At 43.1% G+C, this 21,854-nt stretch overlaps 5 protein-coding genes across 15 annotated transcripts in view; 3 read left to right on the forward strand and 2 right to left on the reverse strand.

Moving 5' to 3' along the window:
- The first annotated feature begins 7 nt into the window (after window positions 1-7).
- Window positions 8-2,104, forward strand: LOC6575580 (putative uncharacterized protein DDB_G0284213). Its single transcript, XM_002001553.3, has 2 exons — window positions 8-90; window positions 1,117-2,104. The coding sequence occupies exons 1-2, from the start codon at window positions 48-50 to the stop codon at window positions 1,872-1,874; spliced, it is 801 nt and encodes a 266-aa protein (XP_002001589.2). The 5' UTR covers window positions 8-47; the 3' UTR covers window positions 1,875-2,104.
- Window positions 1,979-4,754, reverse strand: LOC6575581 (putative E3 ubiquitin-protein ligase UBR7). Its single transcript, XM_002001554.4, has 2 exons — window positions 3,632-4,754; window positions 1,979-2,530 (listed from the first exon to the last, which is right to left on the reverse strand). The coding sequence occupies exons 1-2, from the start codon at window positions 4,443-4,445 to the stop codon at window positions 2,154-2,156; spliced, it is 1,191 nt and encodes a 396-aa protein (XP_002001590.1). The 5' UTR covers window positions 4,446-4,754; the 3' UTR covers window positions 1,979-2,153.
- On the forward strand, window positions 2,549-3,612 carry LOC6575582 (radial spoke head protein 9 homolog). The gene is made up of 2 exons (XM_002001555.4): window positions 2,549-3,006; window positions 3,069-3,612. Exons 1-2 carry the CDS (start codon window positions 2,659-2,661, stop codon window positions 3,564-3,566), a joined length of 846 nt encoding a protein of 281 aa, XP_002001591.1. The 5' UTR covers window positions 2,549-2,658; the 3' UTR covers window positions 3,567-3,612.
- An 87-nt stretch (window positions 4,755-4,841) lies between the features above and the next one.
- LOC6575583 (DNA-directed RNA polymerase II subunit RPB11) lies at window positions 4,842-5,661 on the forward strand. Its single transcript, XM_002001556.4, has 4 exons — window positions 4,842-5,002; window positions 5,056-5,145; window positions 5,199-5,373; window positions 5,528-5,661. The coding sequence occupies exons 1-4, from the start codon at window positions 4,950-4,952 to the stop codon at window positions 5,561-5,563; spliced, it is 354 nt and encodes a 117-aa protein (XP_002001592.1). The 5' UTR covers window positions 4,842-4,949; the 3' UTR covers window positions 5,564-5,661.
- Window positions 5,561-21,854, reverse strand: part of LOC6575585 (restin homolog) — a 30,606-nt gene continuing 14,312 nt past the window's right edge. For 3 of the 11 annotated variants that reach the window (XM_044009023.1, XM_044009022.1, XM_044009028.1), the window contains 14 exons: window positions 18,739-18,861; window positions 18,566-18,607; window positions 16,173-16,328; window positions 15,890-16,102; window positions 15,666-15,831; window positions 15,416-15,593; window positions 15,134-15,196; window positions 13,810-13,920; window positions 11,230-11,340; window positions 10,028-10,094; window positions 6,447-9,961; window positions 6,251-6,378; window positions 5,983-6,191; window positions 5,561-5,920 (listed from right to left, as the gene is read on the reverse strand). In XM_044009023.1, coding sequence (XP_043864958.1) covers window positions 5,874-5,920; window positions 5,983-6,191; window positions 6,251-6,378; window positions 6,447-9,961; window positions 10,028-10,094; window positions 11,230-11,340; window positions 13,810-13,920; window positions 15,134-15,196; window positions 15,416-15,593; window positions 15,666-15,831; window positions 15,890-16,102; window positions 16,173-16,328; window positions 18,566-18,607; window positions 18,739-18,861 — 5,129 coding nt within the window. In that variant the 3' untranslated portion in view covers window positions 5,561-5,873. Of the gene's footprint in view, window positions 5,921-5,982; window positions 6,192-6,250; window positions 6,379-6,446; window positions 9,962-10,027; window positions 10,095-11,229; window positions 11,341-11,424; window positions 11,970-13,809; window positions 13,921-15,133; window positions 15,197-15,409; window positions 15,594-15,665; window positions 15,832-15,889; window positions 16,103-16,172; window positions 16,329-18,565; window positions 18,608-18,738; window positions 18,862-21,854 lie in introns of those variants that run through there. The other 8 variants (XM_044009026.1, XM_044009025.1, XM_044009029.1 and 5 more) reach the window with 6 other exon arrangements.

Below are 21,854 nucleotides of genomic sequence, written 5' to 3' on the forward strand. Positions count from 1 at the left end.
TCGACGCGCGAAAAGCCACAGAACGCGTTAAGCGTAAGCTATCCGGCATGATGCACCAGACTCAGAATCAGAAACAGTCCAAAATGTTAAGTAAGTCGGCAGTTGATCAAATGCGGTGTTGGGTTTCACACACATCCAAAGCATACACAGGGCTCTACAAGAGTACAAAACATAGCATACATTTCAGCGTTTGCAGAGGAGTTCCTCATTACACACACACACATACACACCCACTAAGAAAAAGGCATAGCATTGCAGGAGCAGAAAAGTTTCACACATATACACACACACACCTTGTTGACCTTTCACATTTGAATACATATTTACATATATTCATATGCTAGTCGCCTCCTTTAAAGCAGGCCCCGATAACCCCTTGTGGACCAAAAGCGTTTTCGAAATTTGTAGTAACCAGATATACCTGAGCAGGTGTTCTGCTTATTTGTTGTTGGCAAAATGCATAAAATATACATTTATGAATCCATATTCGAGCTACATTCATAGCTGTGTGTAATTGAATTTATTGAATAAAAGTTTTTGCTAAAAACTCACAGATCCGTTCGAGTAGTTATTGTTGAAGGCCATTCTAAATTGAGAAGGAAAAATTCAACTTTTAAAATTATGTTAATGATATATATGATCCGTAATGTAAGGCGGTCTCTTAAGGAATACGTTTCCATGTACCTCGACATCTATATATTTAAATATATTTGATTAGTAGAACTCTCCACAAGTCATTTAGAATCGCCTCAAACACTTCGGCTACCCGAAGATTTTTTATTATCTCATCCTCCCGTTCAGCTTTACATAGGTTTAGCTAGTCAAAAGCCCCATGAGAACTATGTGATTCAGATCTTTGGTCGTGTAAGTTCAACCAAAATTGTTCTTGTTGTTGTTGTGATTATTACGTGACCTTTTTAAGTTCTGGCACAGCTCTATTTAGTTATTTTCTTTGTTAATTATTTTGATTGTTATTGTTGTTGTTATTGTTATTGTTGTCTTGGCTGGCCACATTTAAATGCTTAGTTTCTATAGCGCTCATTAACTCAGTTGTAGCGAAAAGTTTTTGCCTCGTTATTGACAGTCTGCTAATGAACTTTTTCCAATACTTTGCAGCAGCCAATCAGCTATTGGGCGTGGCAGCGGCGCCCGCGCCCCTGATGACGCCCACCGGCAGCTACAATGGCAACAGTACCAGTCCCAACGGCTCCTTCGTGCCGGAGATCAAGGCCGAGCAGCTGCTCTACGAGATGGACAGCACGCGCAGCTGCCCCTCGGCGGCCAGTTCGTACAACAACTACAGCTACTTTCCCGCCTCGCCCAGCTCCAGGTGCAGCACAGCGGACAGCTATGCTCCTGGCCAGCAGCAGCAGCAACAGCAGCACCAGGATCAGTTGCTGCAGCTGCTCAACCAGCAGCAGGACAACTTGAATGTCACAATCAGTGTGAACAACAACGCCAGCAACTGGAACACGACAACGCTGTTCAACGGCGGCAGCATAACGCCCACCAATCTGAACAATGGCTACAACAGCAACAGCAACAGCAACAGCAATAACAACAACAATAATGTCTATAGTGCCATAAGTCCAGCAGCATATCAAACCAATTTCATGACTGCGCCACAGGCAGTCAAGGCTCCTCAGCTGCTGGTGCAACCGCCTCCTCCTACTCCTGCACAGCCCCAGCAGCAACCGGACGAGAATCCCTCCCTAAGCGATTTAATCATGAGCAGCACGCTAATGGACTACACGGCGATAGAGCAAATGGATCCAAACGACATCATGATGGATCTGCAGGCGACGCTCTGCAATCTGGAGATGGCCAGTCAGGCCAGCAAACAGACTCCAAACGACAATACATATAACGTCTAGATGTATGTAACTATACAGATATACATATATATATATATATATATGTGTGTGTATATGTATATGTCGCGAGTTGTATATAGATATTTGGCTAATTCTATAGATAGTTGTTGTTTTTATGCGAATCTCATTTTATATTCGAATTGTTGTTTTAACATGCTAATAGTAATAATGATACAAATGAAAGACCATAAATTTAAGATAGTACAATAAATTCCACATGTGTACACTCATTTGGGGAATGTATGTATATATAAATAGAATACTTTATGGGTAATTTGCTTAGCGACAGAAATAGGGCTGACTGACGGCGGTGGTCTTCTCGCTTCGCATGCCGGCAAAGAAGCGCTTGATGTCGTCCTCGGTGACCACTTTCTTGTTGGCTGCAAAGGACTGAAGGAACTCCTTCAGCTTGTCGCCCATGCGATTGTACTCGGTGATCACATCGATTTGCTTTGTGCGATCGATGGAGGCCAGCGCACGGATGCCCTGCTCGTAGCTGGAGTTCTCCTCAATACGCTTCATGCCGCGCTTCTCGTAGGCCTCCACGGAGTCCTCGGCATCCAGTAGAAACTCCACACACTGCTCCTTGTACAGCTCCAAGCACTTGCCGCAACGGCAAAGCGCCTTGCGCCAGTCGTTGGCCCAGAAGGCGGCGCCTGTTCAAGCAAACGATATTAAGTTAGTATGAGTTTAGAGCTCGGCTCAGCAAACGGGGCCAGAACATTCCATAAACCATTTCTAAATACAACTATTATTTTTTAAGTTATAAATTGAGTCGCTTAACATGAATGTGGAGTACTTTTCGGAGGGGCTGGAGTGCCTGATGTACTGCGGGCGGAAACTATCGCCGGAGCAGCGCATCCTCATTGAGAACTCGCTCATCGTGCTGCTGCAGGAGAATCGCTTCTCGGGCATGTACTTCTGGGGACGCATTACGGCCATTAAGAATGACTACTACATTGCCTTCGGCTACACAACTGACTGTCTGAAGGATCGCAAGTACTTCTACAGCGTCGATCAGTACCAATGGCAACTGTTGCCCTTTGTGCAGAGCCCGAAGATCTTTCAGGCTACGGTACTCGCACCCGATCCCTTTATTGGGGATCCGAGTTTGCAGACCTACGTTAAGCTGGTATGTTGATAGAGATACAGAGATACAGTAGCTCAGCTCATCCTTAATGTCAATCAATTTAGGATCCCACATTTAATATAGTGGCCAATCAAGTGATTAGCATCAGCAACCCGGAGGTAATCAAGCTGAAGGAGGAAGAGCGTCTGGCTGCCATAGTATTCATCATCAGCGAGGAGAGCGCCATTTGCCCGCGCGGTGCCCTCTATAAGATGGTCGATGGTCGCGTCATACCCAATCAGATGTTTCGCGGTCTAAACGACTTGCAAATCGAAAATCTCTCCTACTACCAGCTGTATCGACTGCCGCGTAACGACCTCAAGACGAACTTGTCGAAGCGCAGCGACTACAACTATGCCATCGACTTTCTGGACACCATCGACGGCGTGATTCCGCTGAGCCAGGCCTTCACCTTGAACATGCAGCGCAACGAGCGCATCGCGATCATCAAGTCCTGCGTCTGGCTGGGCATGACCTTCTTCCACAAGCTGAACTCACGCAAGCACGGCTTTGTCTACCTGGGCGATGGGCGCAAAAACTTTGATTTGCTCTTTATGTATTGAAATGTGTTAATATATTGTTCAGTTGCTGGCAGAGATGGTCTTGAAACTCTTGCTTGGCGACTTACCTTTGTGTTCGATTGAGGACTTAGGACGGCGGCATGAGTCGTCGCTTAGCTTGAGGCGTTTCTCGGCAGGTTGCTCCGACTGCTGCTCAGACTGTTGCTCGTTCTTGGTCGGGTGGCTGTCCACCACGTTGACCTCCTCTGTTGCGGACTCCTTGGCCCCAGCTGCTGGCTGCAAGGCCAGGCCGCTGTAGTCCCGTAGAAACTCGTGACGCTCCATGCAGCAGTCGCAAATCATTTCACTGCAGGCGTTTGACAGTTTTTCCGAGCCTGCTGGCGCCTCCATGTGCTGCAGATGGAACCAGTCCTCGCAGATGACGCACTGCAGCATTGTCTCCTCGGTCGTGCGCTCTGGGTCGGGATAGGGTCGTTTGCACTTGCAGTACACGCCCTGGAAATTATGATTATACAGATTGTTTGCATTTTTCGGCTGCACTGCCTCCAGCTGAGGATTCAGAGCACAGCGCTTCTCCAGTGTTGGACAGTCGCAGCGGAAGTTACGTCGGGTATAGAGTTCGATCAGCTCATGGTTCTCATGGCATCTATAGGAGCAGGCCAGGCATACACCAGCGCTCTTCTTTGGGTCCTCGCGTGCCTCCGGGCAACAGGTGAGACAAGAGTAGAGTGCCTGGCGCTGTATGGCGCCTTTGGCATAGGTGCACTCCTTTTCATCGGAGCCGCCAAGCACCGCGGCGTATTCCTCTTCCAATTCTTTCTCTTCTTCGAGTACATCGAGCATTGTTATGGTCGATTGTTCCAGTGGATTCGCTTCATCCACGTCAGCAGCGTTAACGGAAGCGCTGTTTGTTACGCTCATTTTGACACAGGCAATATGCAGTTAATTTTATTAAACTTCTTAATGGACAACGCTCTTGTTTGGCGCAAAAAAAAAAACTTCGAAGTAGTGTTGAACCATTCGAAACTACACAGGAATTTTATCAGCTGTGGTTCATTTGAGTGGTTTTATCGGATTTTGTTCGCATGCAGTGGTAGTGGTAGTTATATTGTATGCGTATAAGGGGCACTTTACAAAATTTAATTTTGTCCACATTATTTAAAATCTATTATCATATATAAAATAATGTTTCTCAGCGCATATTTTGATATCTATGAACTAGTAATGCTTTCCAATGAAATGAATTTTCGCAACACTATCATCGCTAAACAGAACTATCGCCAGCAATACGATGACTTATCGATAGTTGCAGTGCTGCTAAGTGTGGCAGTGTCTCGCGCATTACATTTTCTTGTGTACGACTGATTTTGTTTTCTAAACAAAATTTTTTATTTGAATTGCATTTGCTTATAAATAAAATACAAAATGAATGCCCCACCCACATTTGAATCGTTTCTGCTCTACGAAGGCGAGAAAAAGTAAGTAGCTTGTTTAAAAACATTGCGAATCACATTTGACGATATCTTTGCAGAATTATCAAGGAACTGGACACGAAGGTGACAAATGCCGCAATTTTCACCATAAACAAGGAGGATCACACGCTGGGCAACATGATTCGCAAGTATGCCCAGCCACTAATAATTATGTACAGTTGTTATTAATTGTGCTCAACAGCCAACTATTGAAGGATCCAAACGTGCTCTTTGCCGGCTATAAGGTGCCCCATCCGCTGGAGCACAAGTTCGTCATCCGGATACAGACGACGGCGGATTATTCACCACAAGAGGCATTCATGAATGCCATAACGGACCTGCTTGCAGAATTGTCGCTTTTCGAGGAGCGATTTAAAGTGAGTATGCGAGGTTCGACTGAACACGTATCGGGTTTCGAAATAAAAGTGATCTAATTGTTAAATGAATATTATTTCCATTTGTTTAACCGAAATTTGCTCAGACTTACTGCGACTTTAATTAATTTATTTCTCTATTGCTTGTTGCTTGCAGGATGCCATCAAGGAGAAGAAAGAAGGCGGCGACTAGTTTTAGTTTACTCATTTATTATTACAAAACATTTGCGAAACAATAGAAGTAAATGTTCACTATTTGTATAAATAAATTAAATAAGAATTAAAAACAGATTCAAAATATCATATTTCCTATACACAAAACAAGTAAACACAATCAGATTTTAATATAGAATTAGTCGTGCAAAACATGAAAACAGCTTCCGAAGAGGTATAAAATGTTGTAAATAGGTTGATCAGCTTTAAGGCTCACGGATTATAAGATTATAAAAATACGTTTGCGTGTTTCAACAACCAACAAAATTAACTTAGTTTAGCTTAGTGTTCTAATAGGTCTCATCGTCGGCGCACTCGCTCGTATCATGTCCGAAAACTGAAAGTAAATGGAATGCATTTAAATATATATCTATGTAGAGATGGGGATCGATCGCTTACCTTCACAGGAGTCGCAGTATTTGCGTGGAGCTGGCAGCTTTCGCTCCTTCTTCTCGTGGTTGGCCTCGGCAGGAGGCGGTGAGTAGTCGCGCTCATCGCCAGCTTGGAGCGGACAGTCCTCCGTTTCATGCTTATCAAACTCATCACAGATATCACAGAACAAACGTGGAGCGGGCTTTCGTTTGCTCAACATCTCGAAGGCGTGGGGTCTACAGAGGGAGAATCATCATAAAACACATATAGAATCTATCTATATAAAAAGTCTCACTTGGTAAAGTCTATAGGCAGAGTCTCCAGCGTCTGCACCTTGGCCTTTAACGCATCGTTCTTCTGCTGCATATCAGCTATGATTGAGTTCAGGAAGTTGATCTTGGCCAGGCTGGTTTCTGTATCCAGCTGCGGGGGTTATTGAGAAGGAAGTGAAAGAGTGAATCGGCAAGATCAGGGGATACCCGAAGACTTACCTCAGCATCGTCGCTTGATTTAGTTGGGTTGCTGGTGGCTCCATTCGCTTGGGCACGCAATGCCATGATTTCGCGTGCCTCCTCAAGCTCCAGAGAGTGCAACTTCCGCGTCAGCTGCTGGCACTCCAGGTGCGTTAACTGCTGTGATTCCTTAGCTTGATGCAGGGCCAGTTCCAGCTCCTTGATGCGATTCTCCAGATGCTGCACCTTCGCAGACTTTTCCTTCGAGGCCTCATCCATTTCATCAATTACCTTCTGGTATTCAGACAGTTGGGCGTCCAATTCGTTGCCTTTCTGCAGCAGCTGTTCCTTCTGCAGCAGCACCTGCTGCTGCTCTGCGCTGATCTCCTGCATTTGCTGCAGTTGCTCGTTCGACTTGGCAACTTCCGCCTGCAGCTGTTTCTCGCTCTGCTGAAGTTGCTGCAGTTGCTCTTGGAGTGCCTTGAACTGACTTTGGCTACTCTCCAGCTGTTGTTGCGTCTCGGCCAGCTTGGCCTGACTCTGCTTCAGTGCCTCCTCTAGTTCCCCATTGGCCTGTTGTCGCTGACGCAGTTCTTCAGCGGCTTCAATGGCAGTGCCCTGCAAGCTCTGCTCACTCTTTTGCAGCTCGTTCAGCTTGGCTTCCAGTTCCTTGTTGCTGCTCAGTTGGGCTTCCAGCTGGCTGTGCGTGTCCTGCAGCTCCTGCTTCATGCCCTGCAGCTTCTCGATCAGCCGCTCTGCATTCATGTCCGACTCCATCTCGAACAGCTCGAAGATGTGCGCCGTTTCACTCTTCTCTGCTTGGAGCACCTCCAGCACGGTGGAGAGCTCCGCATTGGTCGCCGATATATTCGCATTGGCCACCTGTATGGCCTCCACCAGGGTCTTCAGGTCCGCTATCTTCTGGGCGTCCTCTCTGGCCAGCTGCTCTTTGTGTTTGAGCTCTGTGTTGGTTATCTCCAATCTCTCTTGCAGCTCCTTGAGGGCCACTTCGTTGGCTGCTTGTGTTCCGCTCAGCTGCTCCTGAAGCAGCTGAAGCAGCTGCTCTCGTTGCTCTAGCTCAGCTCTGAGTTGCTGTCTGACTGCTGCCTCGTTGGTCTGGGACTCGCTCATGGTCGCCCGGCTCAGCTGGAGTTCCCGTTCCAGCTGTAGGCACTTCTCACTGCTGGCATCCTTCTGCAAGTTGAGTTGGTTTTGCGCTTCGGTCAGCTGCTCCGCGAGCTGCTTCAACTTGGAGTTCAGTTCGCTACTCTCAGCCCGCTCGCTGTTCAGCTCCTGCTGCAGTTTCTCCTGCTGCTGCTCCAGCTGCTCACATTTGCCTGTTGCCGCTTCCAGCTTGCGCTGGGCGTCGCTTAGCTCCAAAGCTAGCTTGGCACCCAGCTCCACCTCGGCCTTGAGCTTGCCTTGCAGCTGGGCTGTCTGCTCCGTGCTGCTGGCGAGCTCCTTGGTGAGCAGCTCCACCTGTCCACAGAGCGCATCGAGGCGCTGCTGACTTGCCTGCAATTGGCGCTCGAGTGCGCCTCGCTCCTCGCTGCTTTTCGTGCTGAGCTGCTCGTTGGTTTGCTGTTGCTCCAGCAGCTGTTGCGAGAGCTTCAACAACTCCGCATTGGAGTCAGTCGAGCTGCTGTGCAGATTGCTCAGCTGCTGCTGCAACGTTTCTTGCTGTTGCAGCAGCGACTCGCAGCGCGCCTCGAGCTGCTCTCGCTGCCTGCCGGCATCGCCCAGAGCGAGGTCTTTTTGTATGACCAGCTGCTCGTGCTCCACCAGCTGCGCCTGCCGCTGCTCCGCCTCAGACTTGCTCCTCTCCAGACTCTGCTGCAGCTCTTTGAGCTCCCGTTCCAGCCTCGTGTTTGTTTGCTGCAGCAGCTCGTTGTCGCTCGCCAGCTCCAAGCGCTGGGTGCTGCTCACGCTCTCCAGCGCTGCATAGCTCTGCTGCTTGCCTTGCAGCTCTCCGTGGAGCTGCTTCAGAGTCTCTTGCAGCTGCGTGGCGCTCGTGCGCGCCTCCATTAGCTCCGACTGCACCTTCTCCTGTTGCTGCTGCTGGCTCTCACATTTGGCTAGCAGAGCTGCATTTTGTCGCTTGACGTCGCTTATTTCCAGCTCAGCGCTGGCTTTCAGATGCGTCTCAGTTTGGATGCTCTGCATTTGGGCTGCTGCAAGCTCCTCCTTCGCCTTTGCTAGTGCTGCCTGCAGCGTCTGCTCCTGCTGCTTCGCGGCCTCCAGCTCCGCCAGACGAGCATTTAAGGCGGCCTGAGCTGCACTCTCCTTGGCCTGGAGCTGAGCGAGCTCTGTCTGTAGCTGGACCAGCTGCTGAGCACCCTGCTCTCCGCTCCTTGTGGCTTCCAGCTGCAGTTGCTCCAATTGGGTTTGCGTGGCTTTCAACGTGGCTTCCAAGTCGGCTGCCCTGGCACTAGTCTGGCCCAGCTCTGCAGCGTGCTTCTGCTGCAGCTGCCCTTGGCTTTCAACTAGCTGTGCATGCAGCTGGGTTTGCTCCAGCAGCTGCTGCTGCAGCTGCTCCAGTTCGCTTTGCTTGGCATTCAGTGCGGCTTCTAAGTCTGCTGTTCTCTCACTCGCTTGACTCTGCTCTTCTGCTCTTTCCCGCTTGAGCTGCTCCTGGCTCTCCACCAGCTGTGCATATAGCTTTGCTTGATCCTCCAGCTGCTGTTTCAGTTCATTCAGCTGCAAGTCCTTCTCCGCTGCCTCTGCTCTGTTCGCCTTCGCTATCTCCGATTCCTGTTGTAGCTGCTGTTCCAGCGCTGCCTTCGCCTCCATTAGCTGCGCATTCTCCTTCTGCTGCTTCTGTATCACCGCGTTGCTGTCGCCACTCGCTCGTAGCTGATCCTGTAACCCGCTCAGCTGCTGCTGCAGTTCCAGCTTCTCTTTGGCCAGGGCTGCATTCGCCGCCTGCAGCTCTTCCAGCAGTGTTTTGCTGTCCACATTTTGCGTCTGTTGCTCCGTCAGCATCTCATCCAGCGCACTGCTGTCCGCCTTCTGCACGTTCAGTTGGGTACTGATTTCGTCCAGCTGCTGGCTTAGCTCCTTGATCTGTTCGTCTCTCATGCGAATCTCTGTTTGCAGAATCTCACACTCATCGGTAACGTGCGCCCGCTCGCTCTCCAGCGTGTCGGAGGAGCTCTTGATTTCGTGCAGTTCCTTGCTGAGCTGCCTCACTTGCTCCGCCTTCTCGGCCAGCTGCTGCTCGAACATCTCTTTGGCCTGCTGCGCCTGCTTTTCGTTCTCTTCCTTGAGCAGCGCCAGTTCGCGGCGCAGATTCTCGATGCCGCACTCAGACAGCGAGAATTTCTCCAGACTCTCATCCTTGGCCATCAGCTCGGTCTGCAGAGTCTCGTTCTGCCTCTGCAGATAGTTGATATTCTCGAGCAAACGTTGCTGCTCCTCTAGGGACTCGCTGTGCCGCGCCTCGTTCAGCTTCTCCTGTTGGCTTAGCTTCTCCTGCAGCTCCGCAATCAGCGACTGGGCATTGGCCAAGGCGACGCTCTCCTCCACGGGAGGTATGCTCTGTAAACTGGGCGTGGCTGTGGGTAGGCAAAAAGTGTTTAGCAGAAGAGAGCAGAAGACAATTTGCTATCAATTTCGTATACCTGAGACTAGCTTTGTAATTTTCTTTTCCAAGTCCTGTATCTTTTCCTTATACACCTGAGATTGAGCCTGTGACGAAGGAAAGTCGAATTAGTAAATTGGACTAACATATTGCGCTAACTTTAGAGATGTGCATTGACCGAATTTTGAAACAGGGTTTCTGCAGTTAGAGGTGATACCCTGAATATACCGTGATACTGCTATTTTAATCACTCCACGTTTCTATCATACATACTTTTTCTATCCAATAAGTACAGGGTTTATATATTTTAAATATAAAAGCCATGTCTGCCAGCTAAGATTCTTAAAACTTATTCCAAAAAGGCTCTATCAATATAATTCAATTTTTTAAGAATTCTTGATGAACTTGAACTTTTCTTAAAAAATATAAAACGAATATGCAATAATTTGACCTCATTCAAACATTTATAAAATGTTGCTTCAAAACGTTGTGAAGAAATAAAAATAGGTAATTTAGAAGGAGTGAGCTAAATAAGCCCTATAAATCCATATGAATGAAATTGTAATTCCATTTCAAAAAATTACGTTTTCTTATCGACGGTATCATTCTTATATGATTGATCGAATTCGTTGTATTGCTTTAGTATTTTTATTGAAGCTCAATGAGCTGAATATGCTCAAACTTGTAGCGGAAGCTTATTGATAATGTTTTGTTGTTATTCGATTATCTAGCTGCTTAGAATGAACGCAAAAGCTTAACAGTTTACCGTTGATATGTCTGGTTGTAGCTTTTAGGCGCTTGGTTCAATATGAAAAAAGCGAATTTCACAAATTTCCGACTATAAAAGTCTGGAGAGACAAGAATGACCTCAAAACTAAAACTTTACTTTATTACAGTCTTACTATGAGCCATATACTCATATACTTTTTAGCTATGCTGTAGTAAGATCTATACTAGATATAATACTAGATATAATAGTCAAATTGGAACGAAACGCCAATAAGCTCTCTTAACGGAGCATTACATACTCCAAGCGATTTCCTCACTTATAAACCTTACTATGCGATTCTCATACGCCCTAGGGAATAGGCAATCGCAAGAGAATGCATTACATATATATATTTGTATTTCAATTAGATTGCCTTACTTCGCGCTTCTCATACGCTTAAGCTTTGCCCTCGATAAACTCCTACTGACAGTTTTCAGTTAATGCACATCCCTAAATGATCGTAAAGCTCTTACATTCATTTCATCGCCACAGAATTGTGCCTCATCTATGGTGAATTGCAATTCCTCAGATTTCTTACGTTCGTCGCTCAACTGCGACTCCAATTGCGAAATCCGTAACTTGAGCTGCGACCGAGGAGAGGAAGATCGAGTAACAACAGAAAAAAACGAATTAGAAACAAAATTCCAAACAAAGAAATAAAACAAGTGTTTAAGCAAAATGCTTTGCAATAATATTTGTGTATCGTATATTTGATATCGTAATGTATTTTAAGTATGTTATTTCGTAAATATGTTTTCTTTTTATATCGTAGATCGTACAACTAGACAAACAGCAAGAAAATTCGCTTTCATAAAATCCATTTTATACAGGTTTTTCCAATTTCCATTTTTCAAGTATATATATATGCATATCTTTTATCTTCAGTAATATATAGAAACCATGAAGAAATGTGAAATTCAATTGGGCTTTGTGGCTCATGTTTTTGTTTTTTGTTTCTCATCTTTGTGATAGAAGATATCGTAAATATTTTTTGGTTCTTGCAGCATAAAACGCTGTGCAGCCTTCTCCTATATAAACTTCAATAGCATCCCATTTGTTTTCACTTGATGCGTAACGGTGTCAGCACACTGTGCAGTATACAGTGCCTCTCGTGCTTGCCCGACCAGCCACGGAACTCGCGCCTCAGATCGGCCAGTCGAATGCTATGTCGAGCTATCAGACGCCTCCAGCGCTCCGCCTCGATCAGCAGTTGCTATAAAAATTGAACAGTGGTGCATAAAAGTCGTTGTACAATTGAGAATTTTGATATTTCGATTTGTTTGGTTTTTGCTTGTTTTTTTGGGTTTGCGTTAAAAAGAGCAACAAGGTATTAGAACTGTGGTTGGTTGCTTGGATTGGGTGATGAAATGTTTTGGGTTTTGCTTTGCCAATTTCTAAAATACAACTCAAAGTGCGCACGACATTTATACAAAATATATATGTATAGCATATGTGATGAGGATAGAGAATATCGATATAAGAACGCAACTTCAATTTTATTCAAATAAACATAATAAGATAAACAGATAAACAGTTGCAAATCAAAGCATATAACAGACGAAAGAGAGACCCCAAATCAGAATATTCTATTCCCAGCCAAGCTGTCTCAGCTATGCGTACGAATTGTGATCAATTTAGTTGCAAATATTTGAATAGTTTCAAAATGTTCCAAATATGTGTTAATTGAAGAGCCTTTCAATTTGATATTTACTATGAAACTAGCTACTTTCGAAAAATGCATTGAGCAAGTGTGATAATGTATACCAAGTTAAGGAATGCGAGTATATGTTAATTGCAAAATATTTTATAATTTACATAAATATTTTTGCAGGTGTGAAAATGCTAAAGAAATTTTGAAAGTCTCCAAATTACGAGTATATGTTTATTAATAAATATTTTAAGCTTACTGCCTAACTGATTAATAAAGCTCATTTCTTTCTTTCAATCGTAATAAATTTGTATAAATGAGACTGTTAAACTAACACCATGAATGAGATTAGCAAACAATACTTTTGTTATTTTTGATATGGCAAATGATATGTGTTTTATTTTTTATAAAAACAATTTTTAGTTCAGTCAACGAAAATACTGATAAATGTTTTAAAACCTAGAGCAGGCAATTGATTAATTTGCTCTAGCGTAGAAATTGTAGAATTCCTAAGCCAATTTCGAATTTAAATAAAGCTCAAGTCTAAGTAGCCCAAATGTTGTGAGAGTTTATTAACACCAGGGCAATCATTAATGGGAGCTTGCCGAAATTGCTAATAGATTACAAATTGTTATGCTCGTTAGCGCCTTGTTAAGATTATGAACCCGCATGAACCTTGGCCGAGTAAGAAAAAACGTGGAAAATTTGAAGCCCGACTTAATCTTTGTACTTGTTCAGTGTGTGTGGAAAATGGGAGAATTTTAATTGAACAAAATAGTTAACGTGCGCAAATTAAGTGTGTGTAAAAATTGACAAGCAACAAGAGAATGCGACAGAAGAGAGCAACAAAAGAAAAACAAACAAAAACAGTAAAGGACAATGAAAAATGGTTAACACAAACACAAGAAAACCAACCAAGTGAAGAAAAACAAATGCTTAAACATTTCAGCACAAGTGAATGTAGGTGTGTGTGTGTGGGGGGCGAGTGGGCGTGTATAGGTGATTATACTCTTCATTTCTTTTGTTTTTTGTGGAATTGCAACTTCTATAGAAATTAAAAAAAAAAAAAATGTAAACACACTCAGAGCTGAGCTGAATGAACATCGAGTGCCTTTTGTTTTTTTTTTTTTTTTTTTTTTGCCGGACTTTAGCCAACTGGAAATAGTTTCTTTTTATCGCAAAACCAAACTTTCTTTGGTTTATCGGAACGCGATTTTTGTTGTTGCTGTTGCTGTACTTGTTGTTGTTGCAGCGGCTGTCTGGCTGTTGTTGTTGTTGCTGTTGCTGCCGTTGTTGGACTTATTGTGATGCGACTGCTGCTGTGGCTCGTCGGCCGCAACCGGAATGGCCGACTGCGATCCGCATAGGGCAACGGCATATACATTGTATCGGTGAAGATAATTACCTCATTGATGTTCTTTTGCATGTGCAGCGCCTGATTCTGTGCATCCTCCCGGTCCAGATCGCGCTCCACCATCAGCTGCTCCACATGATGTTGCTTCTCGCGCAGCAGATCCTGCAAGTCACATAGAGACGCAGACGGAGAGAGAGAGAGAGAGAGGGAGAGAGAGAATGTATGTGTGTGAGTGTGAGTGTGTGTATATGTATGTGTGTGGCATAATAAGCGCATGAGTAACAAGAATATCATAGAGTGTACATAGGTGTGTGTGTGTGTGTGTGTATGTGTAAACACATACATGAGTTAAATGTTGAACGAAATAATTGCATACAAATATTCAATACATGTATATATATATATATATGTGTGTGTATATATGTATATATACACACATACAGGTAGACGTATAAAACTGCAAGACTATGTAAGCATTATTACAAATATTGCATAAAAGTATATTATTAATATATATATTATAAAAAAAAATAAGAATTTCAATAAAATTTTTCTTAAGAAAGCTAAAAATAAAATACAATATAAAATTATTATAGAATCATATATAAATATACAATTATGTTAATATAAATGTAGCTAAACAAATAAAGAAAAATTCAATATATAAAATTTATGAGCAATATTTTGTACATATCATATTATTTACATAGAAAAATAATTTAAAAATTTTGGGAAATACTTCAATATATTTTATTATATATTTTTCGTCAATTTTATAGTCTTGCAGTTTTATCGCGAAGCAAACGTTAAGCCGGAGGCCGTTGACAACCGAAACATATAAATAATAAATAAGAGGCAGACAAAGTTTTGTGCGCATGCGTAACATATCAAAACGAGAAATACAAAAGAAGGAATATATATATATATGTAAATATATAATATATATGTGCATATATATTATATCTATGTAGAGTAACACACACAGTGGAGCGTGCACTTAAAATAGATATTGGTATCGAACATTTTGTTTATTATGCAACAGGTGTACGCGTAGAAAATAATAAAGAGAAAATCAAAAGGTAACACAGCAAAACACATAGATACATATAATAAGATAGGCCAAAATAAAGGGGTGCATGTAGAGTTGTTTATATTTTATAAATATTGTTTTGTACAGCAGTGTCGCTTTTAGTTGGCCAGGTTTAGAGTTAGTGTTTAGAGTTAGTGGCACGCTTAGCGGCTAGGTTAGCATAAGTAATTAGTCAATGGACACACAGACACACGCTCAAGCGACTTTTACAGCGGGTACAGTGGCGTGCATGTTAACTAACAGCGCGCGCACACATAGAGGCGTTTGGTTTTTGATTTTGCATACCTGCATGGAAAATTGATTTTTCGGCGTCGTTACATTAGACCGAATGGGCGTGCTCGACTTGCGCTGCATGTGGAGGGGATTAAGAATTAGAGTTTTAAAACGCGTTAGTAAAAAACGTAAACAGTTAACAGTTTACAGTTAACATTAACAGTATTAGGCATAAATATATAGATAACAGCATAACTCTGGCAGGTAACTGTGGTAAAAAGGTAAACTAAAACTGTGTGTGACATGTGGCTCGTGGCATGTTGTTGCTGTTGCAGTTGCAAGGCCGTCTTATACCTGTGCATTCATGCGTATGCGCGACGTGTTCGTCGTGGCTATGCTGTTCATGGTGCCAATCGAGGTGAGAGATTCGCGCGAGCCGGCGCGCGATAGACGCGACTTCTTCGACGATGGCGATAGCGAAACCTTGGCAATCGGCACAAAGACTCCAAACTTCGGTTTGCACTCAAAATACCTAAAATTCACGGAGTGGAGATTAGTTTTGAGAGTCCCAAAGAGAACCTCATTAAATAGGCGCGTTGCTCACCTTATGCCATCGACAGAGCCGTCGTTTTTGCCGCTGCCTTCGTCCAGCTCGACGCCACACCAGTTGCCAGGTGCAAACTGTGTCTCGCCCAGGTAGCGCAAGATGCCGGGTCGACTGCCGAATCCAGATGAGACAATCACTCTGTCGCCCACTGTCAGACCATTCTCTGCAAAGGATCGCAGATTAGCGAGATCTCTTCCCACTGTGCCGTTGGCTTTACTTACTGCCCGTGCCCGGACTGCGCAGCATGGCGCTACGCAGACTGGCGGTTGGCGAAACTGTGCGCGAACGGTCCGGCGAGTGCTTCGACAGCGGCGAGGTGGGCGTCACTGCACCCGACAGCGGATATGTGGTGAGACGTGTGAGGCGCGAGAAGATGCCGCGCTTCGGCTCGCACTGGAAGTAACGCTTGCCCGAGACACAGCCATCATTTTTGCCTGCAAGCAGCAAAGAGCCGTTGTAGACAAGCCAGCCTTTATAGCGAGTGCCAGCTGTCGATCAACTTACCGTTCGGTTCATCGAGCACGATGCCTGCCCAGTCGCCGGGCGCAAAGTGTGTCTCGCCTATGTAGGCTATCTGGCCAGGGCGCAATCCGCCCACCCACACACGTTGGCCGATTATGAACTGCTCTGTGTTGGCTGTCAGCACGGTGCTGTTGTGATCTGTGAATGAATGAGCATCATATGTTATGCAATGTAATCATATATATATTATACGTGGTTCATCAATCCTAGCATGATTTGGCTGTATTCTTATTGAAATTATATGAATTATACGATTCATTACGAGTAGACATCACTACATAATATATAGATTACTGCTTTATCTGTGTTCGTTTAATATATTATACGAGGTGTGCTCTCAATATATTTGACATATATTGTTTATATTAAAATGAATTACGTTACTCCCGGAACACACTTTCTTATATGATGATACATTTGGCTGTTCCTCTCAACATATTCTTTCATATATTTCACTTAATTTATATCTTAAGTCCCTAATATTTATATTAACCTTGAAGGGAACATCGTGATAATTAATATATGAATGTAATCATACTCTCAGATCACGCCTCGTTTTAAGACTTTTATACTCCTATCATATAAATCTTAAATGTTTTGGCCGCTGTTGTTTTTTCATATTATATTATATTATAATGTATATATATTTCATTCAGATCATCAATCTCGAGTGTGCGCACTGAATGTTTCGGGCCGCGTTTCAGTCACAATTTACACGCCATAAAAACCTCTATAAGTGGCTTTTCTTATACATACTACATAGACAGGCATATGATGTCATATGCAAATTGTTCAGCTGCAATTTGCATATGTCGCTTGCAGTCAATGAAAACCATTTGAAGCTGTCATATAAAGCACAACAAAAAATGACTTCAACGCGATCCCCCGCATAAGCAAGGCTTGCTTAGAACGGATATTGGTTATTATATATCACATAAAATTTTAATCTAAATGCATTTAATAGATCTTCTCTAGACTAGAACCGAAATGACTTCATAGACCCGCAAGAGACAACGCCTTTAAATTGGGGCTTTAATTTAATAAATTACTTGTTGATTTTTGATAAATGGCTTTTATTTGCTGGAAAATTACCCAAACAACAAAGGCAGCAAAAATAATAAAAATATAAATAAATGCATGCGAGCTATGTCATAACTTTCGTATTGTTCGGCTGCTCCACTCATTTATTATAAGGCTGCAAGCACATCGCCCACATGCCCCCATCTTCGCTTCTTCTTTGTTTTGTTTTAATGATAATTTTGTAAATTTTCATCATTAGGTTTTCAAATTTTTGCCGCTGTGCTACGCAAGAGGTGTTTGTTTGGCTGCCTGCATAAAGGTGTCAAGATTGAGTTGAGTTGCTTCAAAGTAAGATATAAATAAATACGCGGCTATGCATATGCATTAGCTAATTGTGGGGCTCCGGCTAACCGAACAGTCGTTCCGCTACATTTATGAGTAAGCAAAACAAAATTATTGTAAATTACGATTTTTCAGAAAGTACAGTTGAGCGGAACTCTGGGCAAAGAGCTTAATCGGAGTCGGAATCTTTAGAAATAAAGCGTAAAGGCAATGTCGAAGATTGATTCGAGATAATAGAATGCAGTATCGCATAGACTGTCAAGAATGATATTTTGAAAAACAAGAAAGCTATCTTAAGTACACTATGTTAAACGAGTTAACAATTTTAACGCTTTTATATAAAGCCAAGCTACAGGCTAAAAACGACAAAATAAACAAATTAATTACTCGAATTGAAGTCCATATGAGGAAATAATTAATATAACCGTCCATTTATATATCACTAATTTTGATCAGTAATGCCATCTCTTACATAAGAAAATATATATGTATCTAAAAATTTACGTTAGTTGTGGAACACCTTGAAGCTTAGCATGTTACATAAATCCAGATAAATATTATCTGATATTTAAATTATGTCATAGCTAATGAGCTAATGAGGCAACAGCTGTCAACAGCTTGGCCTTGCGCATCTGTACAGTGAACACCCACTGCGATTGTCAGCAGCAGTCCAAGTACTGTTAGCGGCACACTAACTCCTGTTAATTTGGCAATTTCTGTGGGTTATGTGCTTCCATCTGAAGCTGAGACAAATAAATGCAGACAGACAGAGTCAACAGAGATCGTGGTAAACTACGTTTAAGGTGCGAGCAACTGGCATAGATTCATATATACATAAACCACCTGCGCAAATATCTAACTGACATATGGAATGGTGTGTGTGTGCGCGTGTGTGTGTGTGTGTGTATTTTAGCAAGCGAACACGTTCTATAATTTTCATAAAAAATGTATATATCTATTCAGATACATATACAAAACATAGAGATTAGTTCGTGAGCTGCTCTTTAGCTTACCTGAGCTACGTCGCCGACCTGTGGCCTCTAGATAATAATCGTCTATGGTTAAGCCGAAACAAAAACAAAAATGAAACAAAAACGTAAACGTAAACAAAGCACAGTTACAGATAAAGACAGCAGCATCCAGCACACGGCATGCAGGTGCTCGACGGCAAGAGCAACGGACTTACAAGATGGGCGACGTCCATTGTCGGAGAGCGTTGGGGTTCGGGACTTGAACGAGCTGCGTTCCCAATCGGATGTGGGTGAGAGAGAGGAGCGCGTAAAGCGCTTAACAGTCTCTTGATAGAGATCTGCGAACGTGTTACACATACATATACATATACATATATAAAAGTTTGCAATTTACACAGCTGTTGCATGCGATTTACATAAATGTTAAATGTTAAATTTGAATTGAATTGAATTAAAATTTAGATTTGGATTTGGACAGAGTTTCGTATGCTTTTTGGGTGTAGCACTCGAGTGGAGTACAGTGAAGCTCTGTTAGTTAATAATTAGCGAATTCGTGTTAATCATATACAACGGCACCCAAAGTGTTGGGCTTTGTAAATTGTTATAATGTGAAAGTTAAAGTTGTCTGCGGCTGTTGTTGTTTAATCAGTGATTAGCCCCAAGCAAAGCGAAAGAACTTTCCAGGTGAGTCGAGCAGGCAGGTATTAACAATTAATTCTGTGAGAGAACTGAACCTGTGCTGTTTTCTGGGTTTTAGAAAGGTGCAGCTGCTAATGGAAGATACTTTCGAAGATATTTCTCTAACTGAAAGAAACTGTCATAGAATTCTCCTCAAAACATGTCATTTCTCAGCTCAAATCGTAGTTAAAGATGCCAAATTTTGTGGCTAAACATAAAGTGAGCTCCGTTATGCTGACATTCTCTGGAGTTGAGTTCAGTTGCGTGAGACTTTCGAAATCAATTGTCATAAATTTCCATGAGTCAAAATGAAAAAGCATAAATCAATTAAATTGTCGACAGTTTGGTAACGTTTGCTTGTAACAAATTGCAACAGACTGAAGAAAAGGAAGAAGAAGAAGAGGAAAAATCAGCTGCAAACAGAAAGCAAATTTAAACATTTTTTTCGTTGTTGCTTTTTGTGATTTGCACGATTTTGGTTTCCGCTTAATTTACAGCATGACGTATACGCCGTGTAGTTAATTGTGTTTTTGTCAGCGTAAATTGGCGTTTTTGCCATCTTCTTCGTCTTTCGCTGTGCACAATGAGCGCATGTATCTGAAAGATGCGCGAAAGGCAGGCCTATGGAATGAGCTACTGTGCAGCTGGCATGGCAACTCGAGCTGAGCCCGAACGGTAGCCAAGCATGACATGGCCATAAGACGCACAAGAGGCAAACAGCTTCAAGGTTCAATTGTTGCTCAAAAGATACAACAAATAGCAGCTCTCCTCCTCCTCCGTCGGCCCCGCCTGTCCACTGGCCCGACGGCCAGCCGGCCAGCCAGGCAGTCAAGACAATTTGTTATTATTTGCTATTATATTTCGTGACGCTTGCAATTTTTATTTTTTAATTATAACAACAAGTATCTGTATCTGCTTTGATGTATCTGTATCTATATCTGTATCTACAATACGGCTCCCTTTTATTTTCCGATTATTTCTTTGCCAAGGCAACTTTCACTGTGCTCAAATGGGTGAAACTAACTGTTTTACAATTGGCTTCACGCCAATTTCTGTCTTTTCTGCTGTTCTACAATGCATCAAAATGGAAATTGAAAAAAAAAGAACATACATATATATATATTATATACATATATACACGTATAGTTTACTGAGCAGCTTCAAGGCTTATTTGTCGCTTAGTATACGCCATTCGCTGGAACCTTCGCCAACTGCAGCTCCACTGCATATGAATCTGAGTTGTTGTTGATTTTTAGCATTTAACTGTTAACTATTAAACGTGAGCAAGCGCTAAAAATACAGCTGTCTGTGTGTGTGTGTGTGTGTGTGCGTGTGTGTGCTGACAATTTCCTTGCAGTTGACATTCAGTGTCTACACTAATGAACTCATGTATCTGACAGTTACGCCGAATGAATCATCATCAAAGCAGCCGCTGCTGCCGCTGCTGCTGCTGTTGCTGCTGCAACAATCGAGTGAGTGTGGCGCCTCAAGTCTGCGGCCGCGTCTACAACGAGTCGCTAGCCCAATGTTGTTTTGGTCAAAATAGAATAAACAGACGAGCCTAGCTGACTGCATAATACTCGCTCACAGTTTTACATCTATATATAGTGCAGATTGTCTAGTTTCAACTATTGATAACTTTTAGTTAATATCAGTAAAGTACAGTAGTCTTTCCATTAGCTGTACCTTGTGGTACTATGGCCCAACTTGGTGAGCATTGGCTTCATTTTGGTAACTTATATTTTCAGCACAAGCAATATACTCTCGTTTTCACTACTGTGAACGAGCATTTGAAAAAATCGCCGACCCACTTAGCGCACGACTCGGCCCAAATGGATGGACGCGTCCATTTATGGCTGCGCATCGCTACGGATCGGGCGTGTGCGCTCGCATGCTCGATCGATAAATCACCGCAGAACATGTCGCTGGCTCATTATCTATTGAAATGATTAAACAACATTTAATTAAGCTAAACTGAGCTGAGTGCAAACGCAAGTGCATGTCGCTGCAAGCTAAGGCAAATGCATTGCCATTGTGTGTAGGTCGCAGCTAACTCGAATCGATCAACGCTACAGATAGAGCTACAAATAGCTTTGTGTCCAGCTCAAGTGGGTGCTGTTAGTGGGGCTACGGTCGTTGAACGATTTACGTCCCACACTGATTAGCCGCTACGTATGTACACACCACAATCACTCGGGCTGGTCACACTGGTCACGACTTACATGACTTTTTGGCTGCGCTTACATGCAAATCTCTTTCCAGCAGCAAATGCCGACAACTGTTGCTGCTGTTGCCGCCAACTGTTGCTGCTGACAACTGTTGCTCCAACCAACGCATTCCAAAACAGCAGCTAAACGCCGTTGCATGCCTTGGGCAATAGCAGGTACAGTGAAGCTTTCACACATTGCTAAAGCACAACTAACTTCGAGTTTATCTTTGATTTGACTCTATTTTCAAGCTAGACGTGGCTCCAAAAACTCTAATTTAATCATCTTTTACTTTGAGGCTTGTATTGAGTTATTTTTAGCTCTTAGTTAGTCCTCACTTTATTGCTTGCAAAATACAACATTTTTTTATCGCCATTAATTTTATTTGCGTGCATATGAGCAGAGTAAAAAAATAGAAAAAAGAAATAATTGCATTTAATTTTCTA

This window comes from Drosophila mojavensis, unplaced genomic scaffold, assembly GCF_018153725.1.
Source record: "Drosophila mojavensis isolate 15081-1352.22 unplaced genomic scaffold, ASM1815372v1 contig_36, whole genome shotgun sequence".
NCBI lineage: Eukaryota > Metazoa > Arthropoda > Insecta > Diptera > Drosophilidae > Drosophila > Drosophila mojavensis.

Coding starts and splice junctions, on each gene's coding strand:
- LOC6575583 (XM_002001556.4), top strand. CDS start 4,950: ATGAATGCCCCACCCACATTTGAATCGTTTCTGCTCTACGAAGGCGAG. Junction 5,003..5,055: donor CTCTACGAAGGCGAGAAAAA/GTAAGTAGCTTG, acceptor ATATCTTTGCAG/AATTATCAAGGAACTGGACA. Junction 5,374..5,527: donor TTTTCGAGGAGCGATTTAAA/GTGAGTATGCGA, acceptor TGTTGCTTGCAG/GATGCCATCAAGGAGAAGAA.
- LOC6575581 (XM_002001554.4), bottom strand. CDS start 4,445: ATGAGCGTAACAAACAGCGCTTCCGTTAACGCTGCTGACGTGGATGAA. Junction 2,531..3,631: donor GTCCTCAATCGAACACAAAG/GTAAGTCGCCAA, acceptor TTGCTTGAACAG/GCGCCGCCTTCTGGGCCAAC.
- LOC6575582 (XM_002001555.4), top strand. CDS start 2,659: ATGAATGTGGAGTACTTTTCGGAGGGGCTGGAGTGCCTGATGTACTGC. Junction 3,007..3,068: donor TGCAGACCTACGTTAAGCTG/GTATGTTGATAG, acceptor CAATCAATTTAG/GATCCCACATTTAATATAGT.
- LOC6575580 (XM_002001553.3), top strand. CDS start 48: ATGATGCACCAGACTCAGAATCAGAAACAGTCCAAAATGTTAA. Junction 91..1,116: donor GAAACAGTCCAAAATGTTAA/GTAAGTCGGCAG, acceptor AATACTTTGCAG/CAGCCAATCAGCTATTGGGC.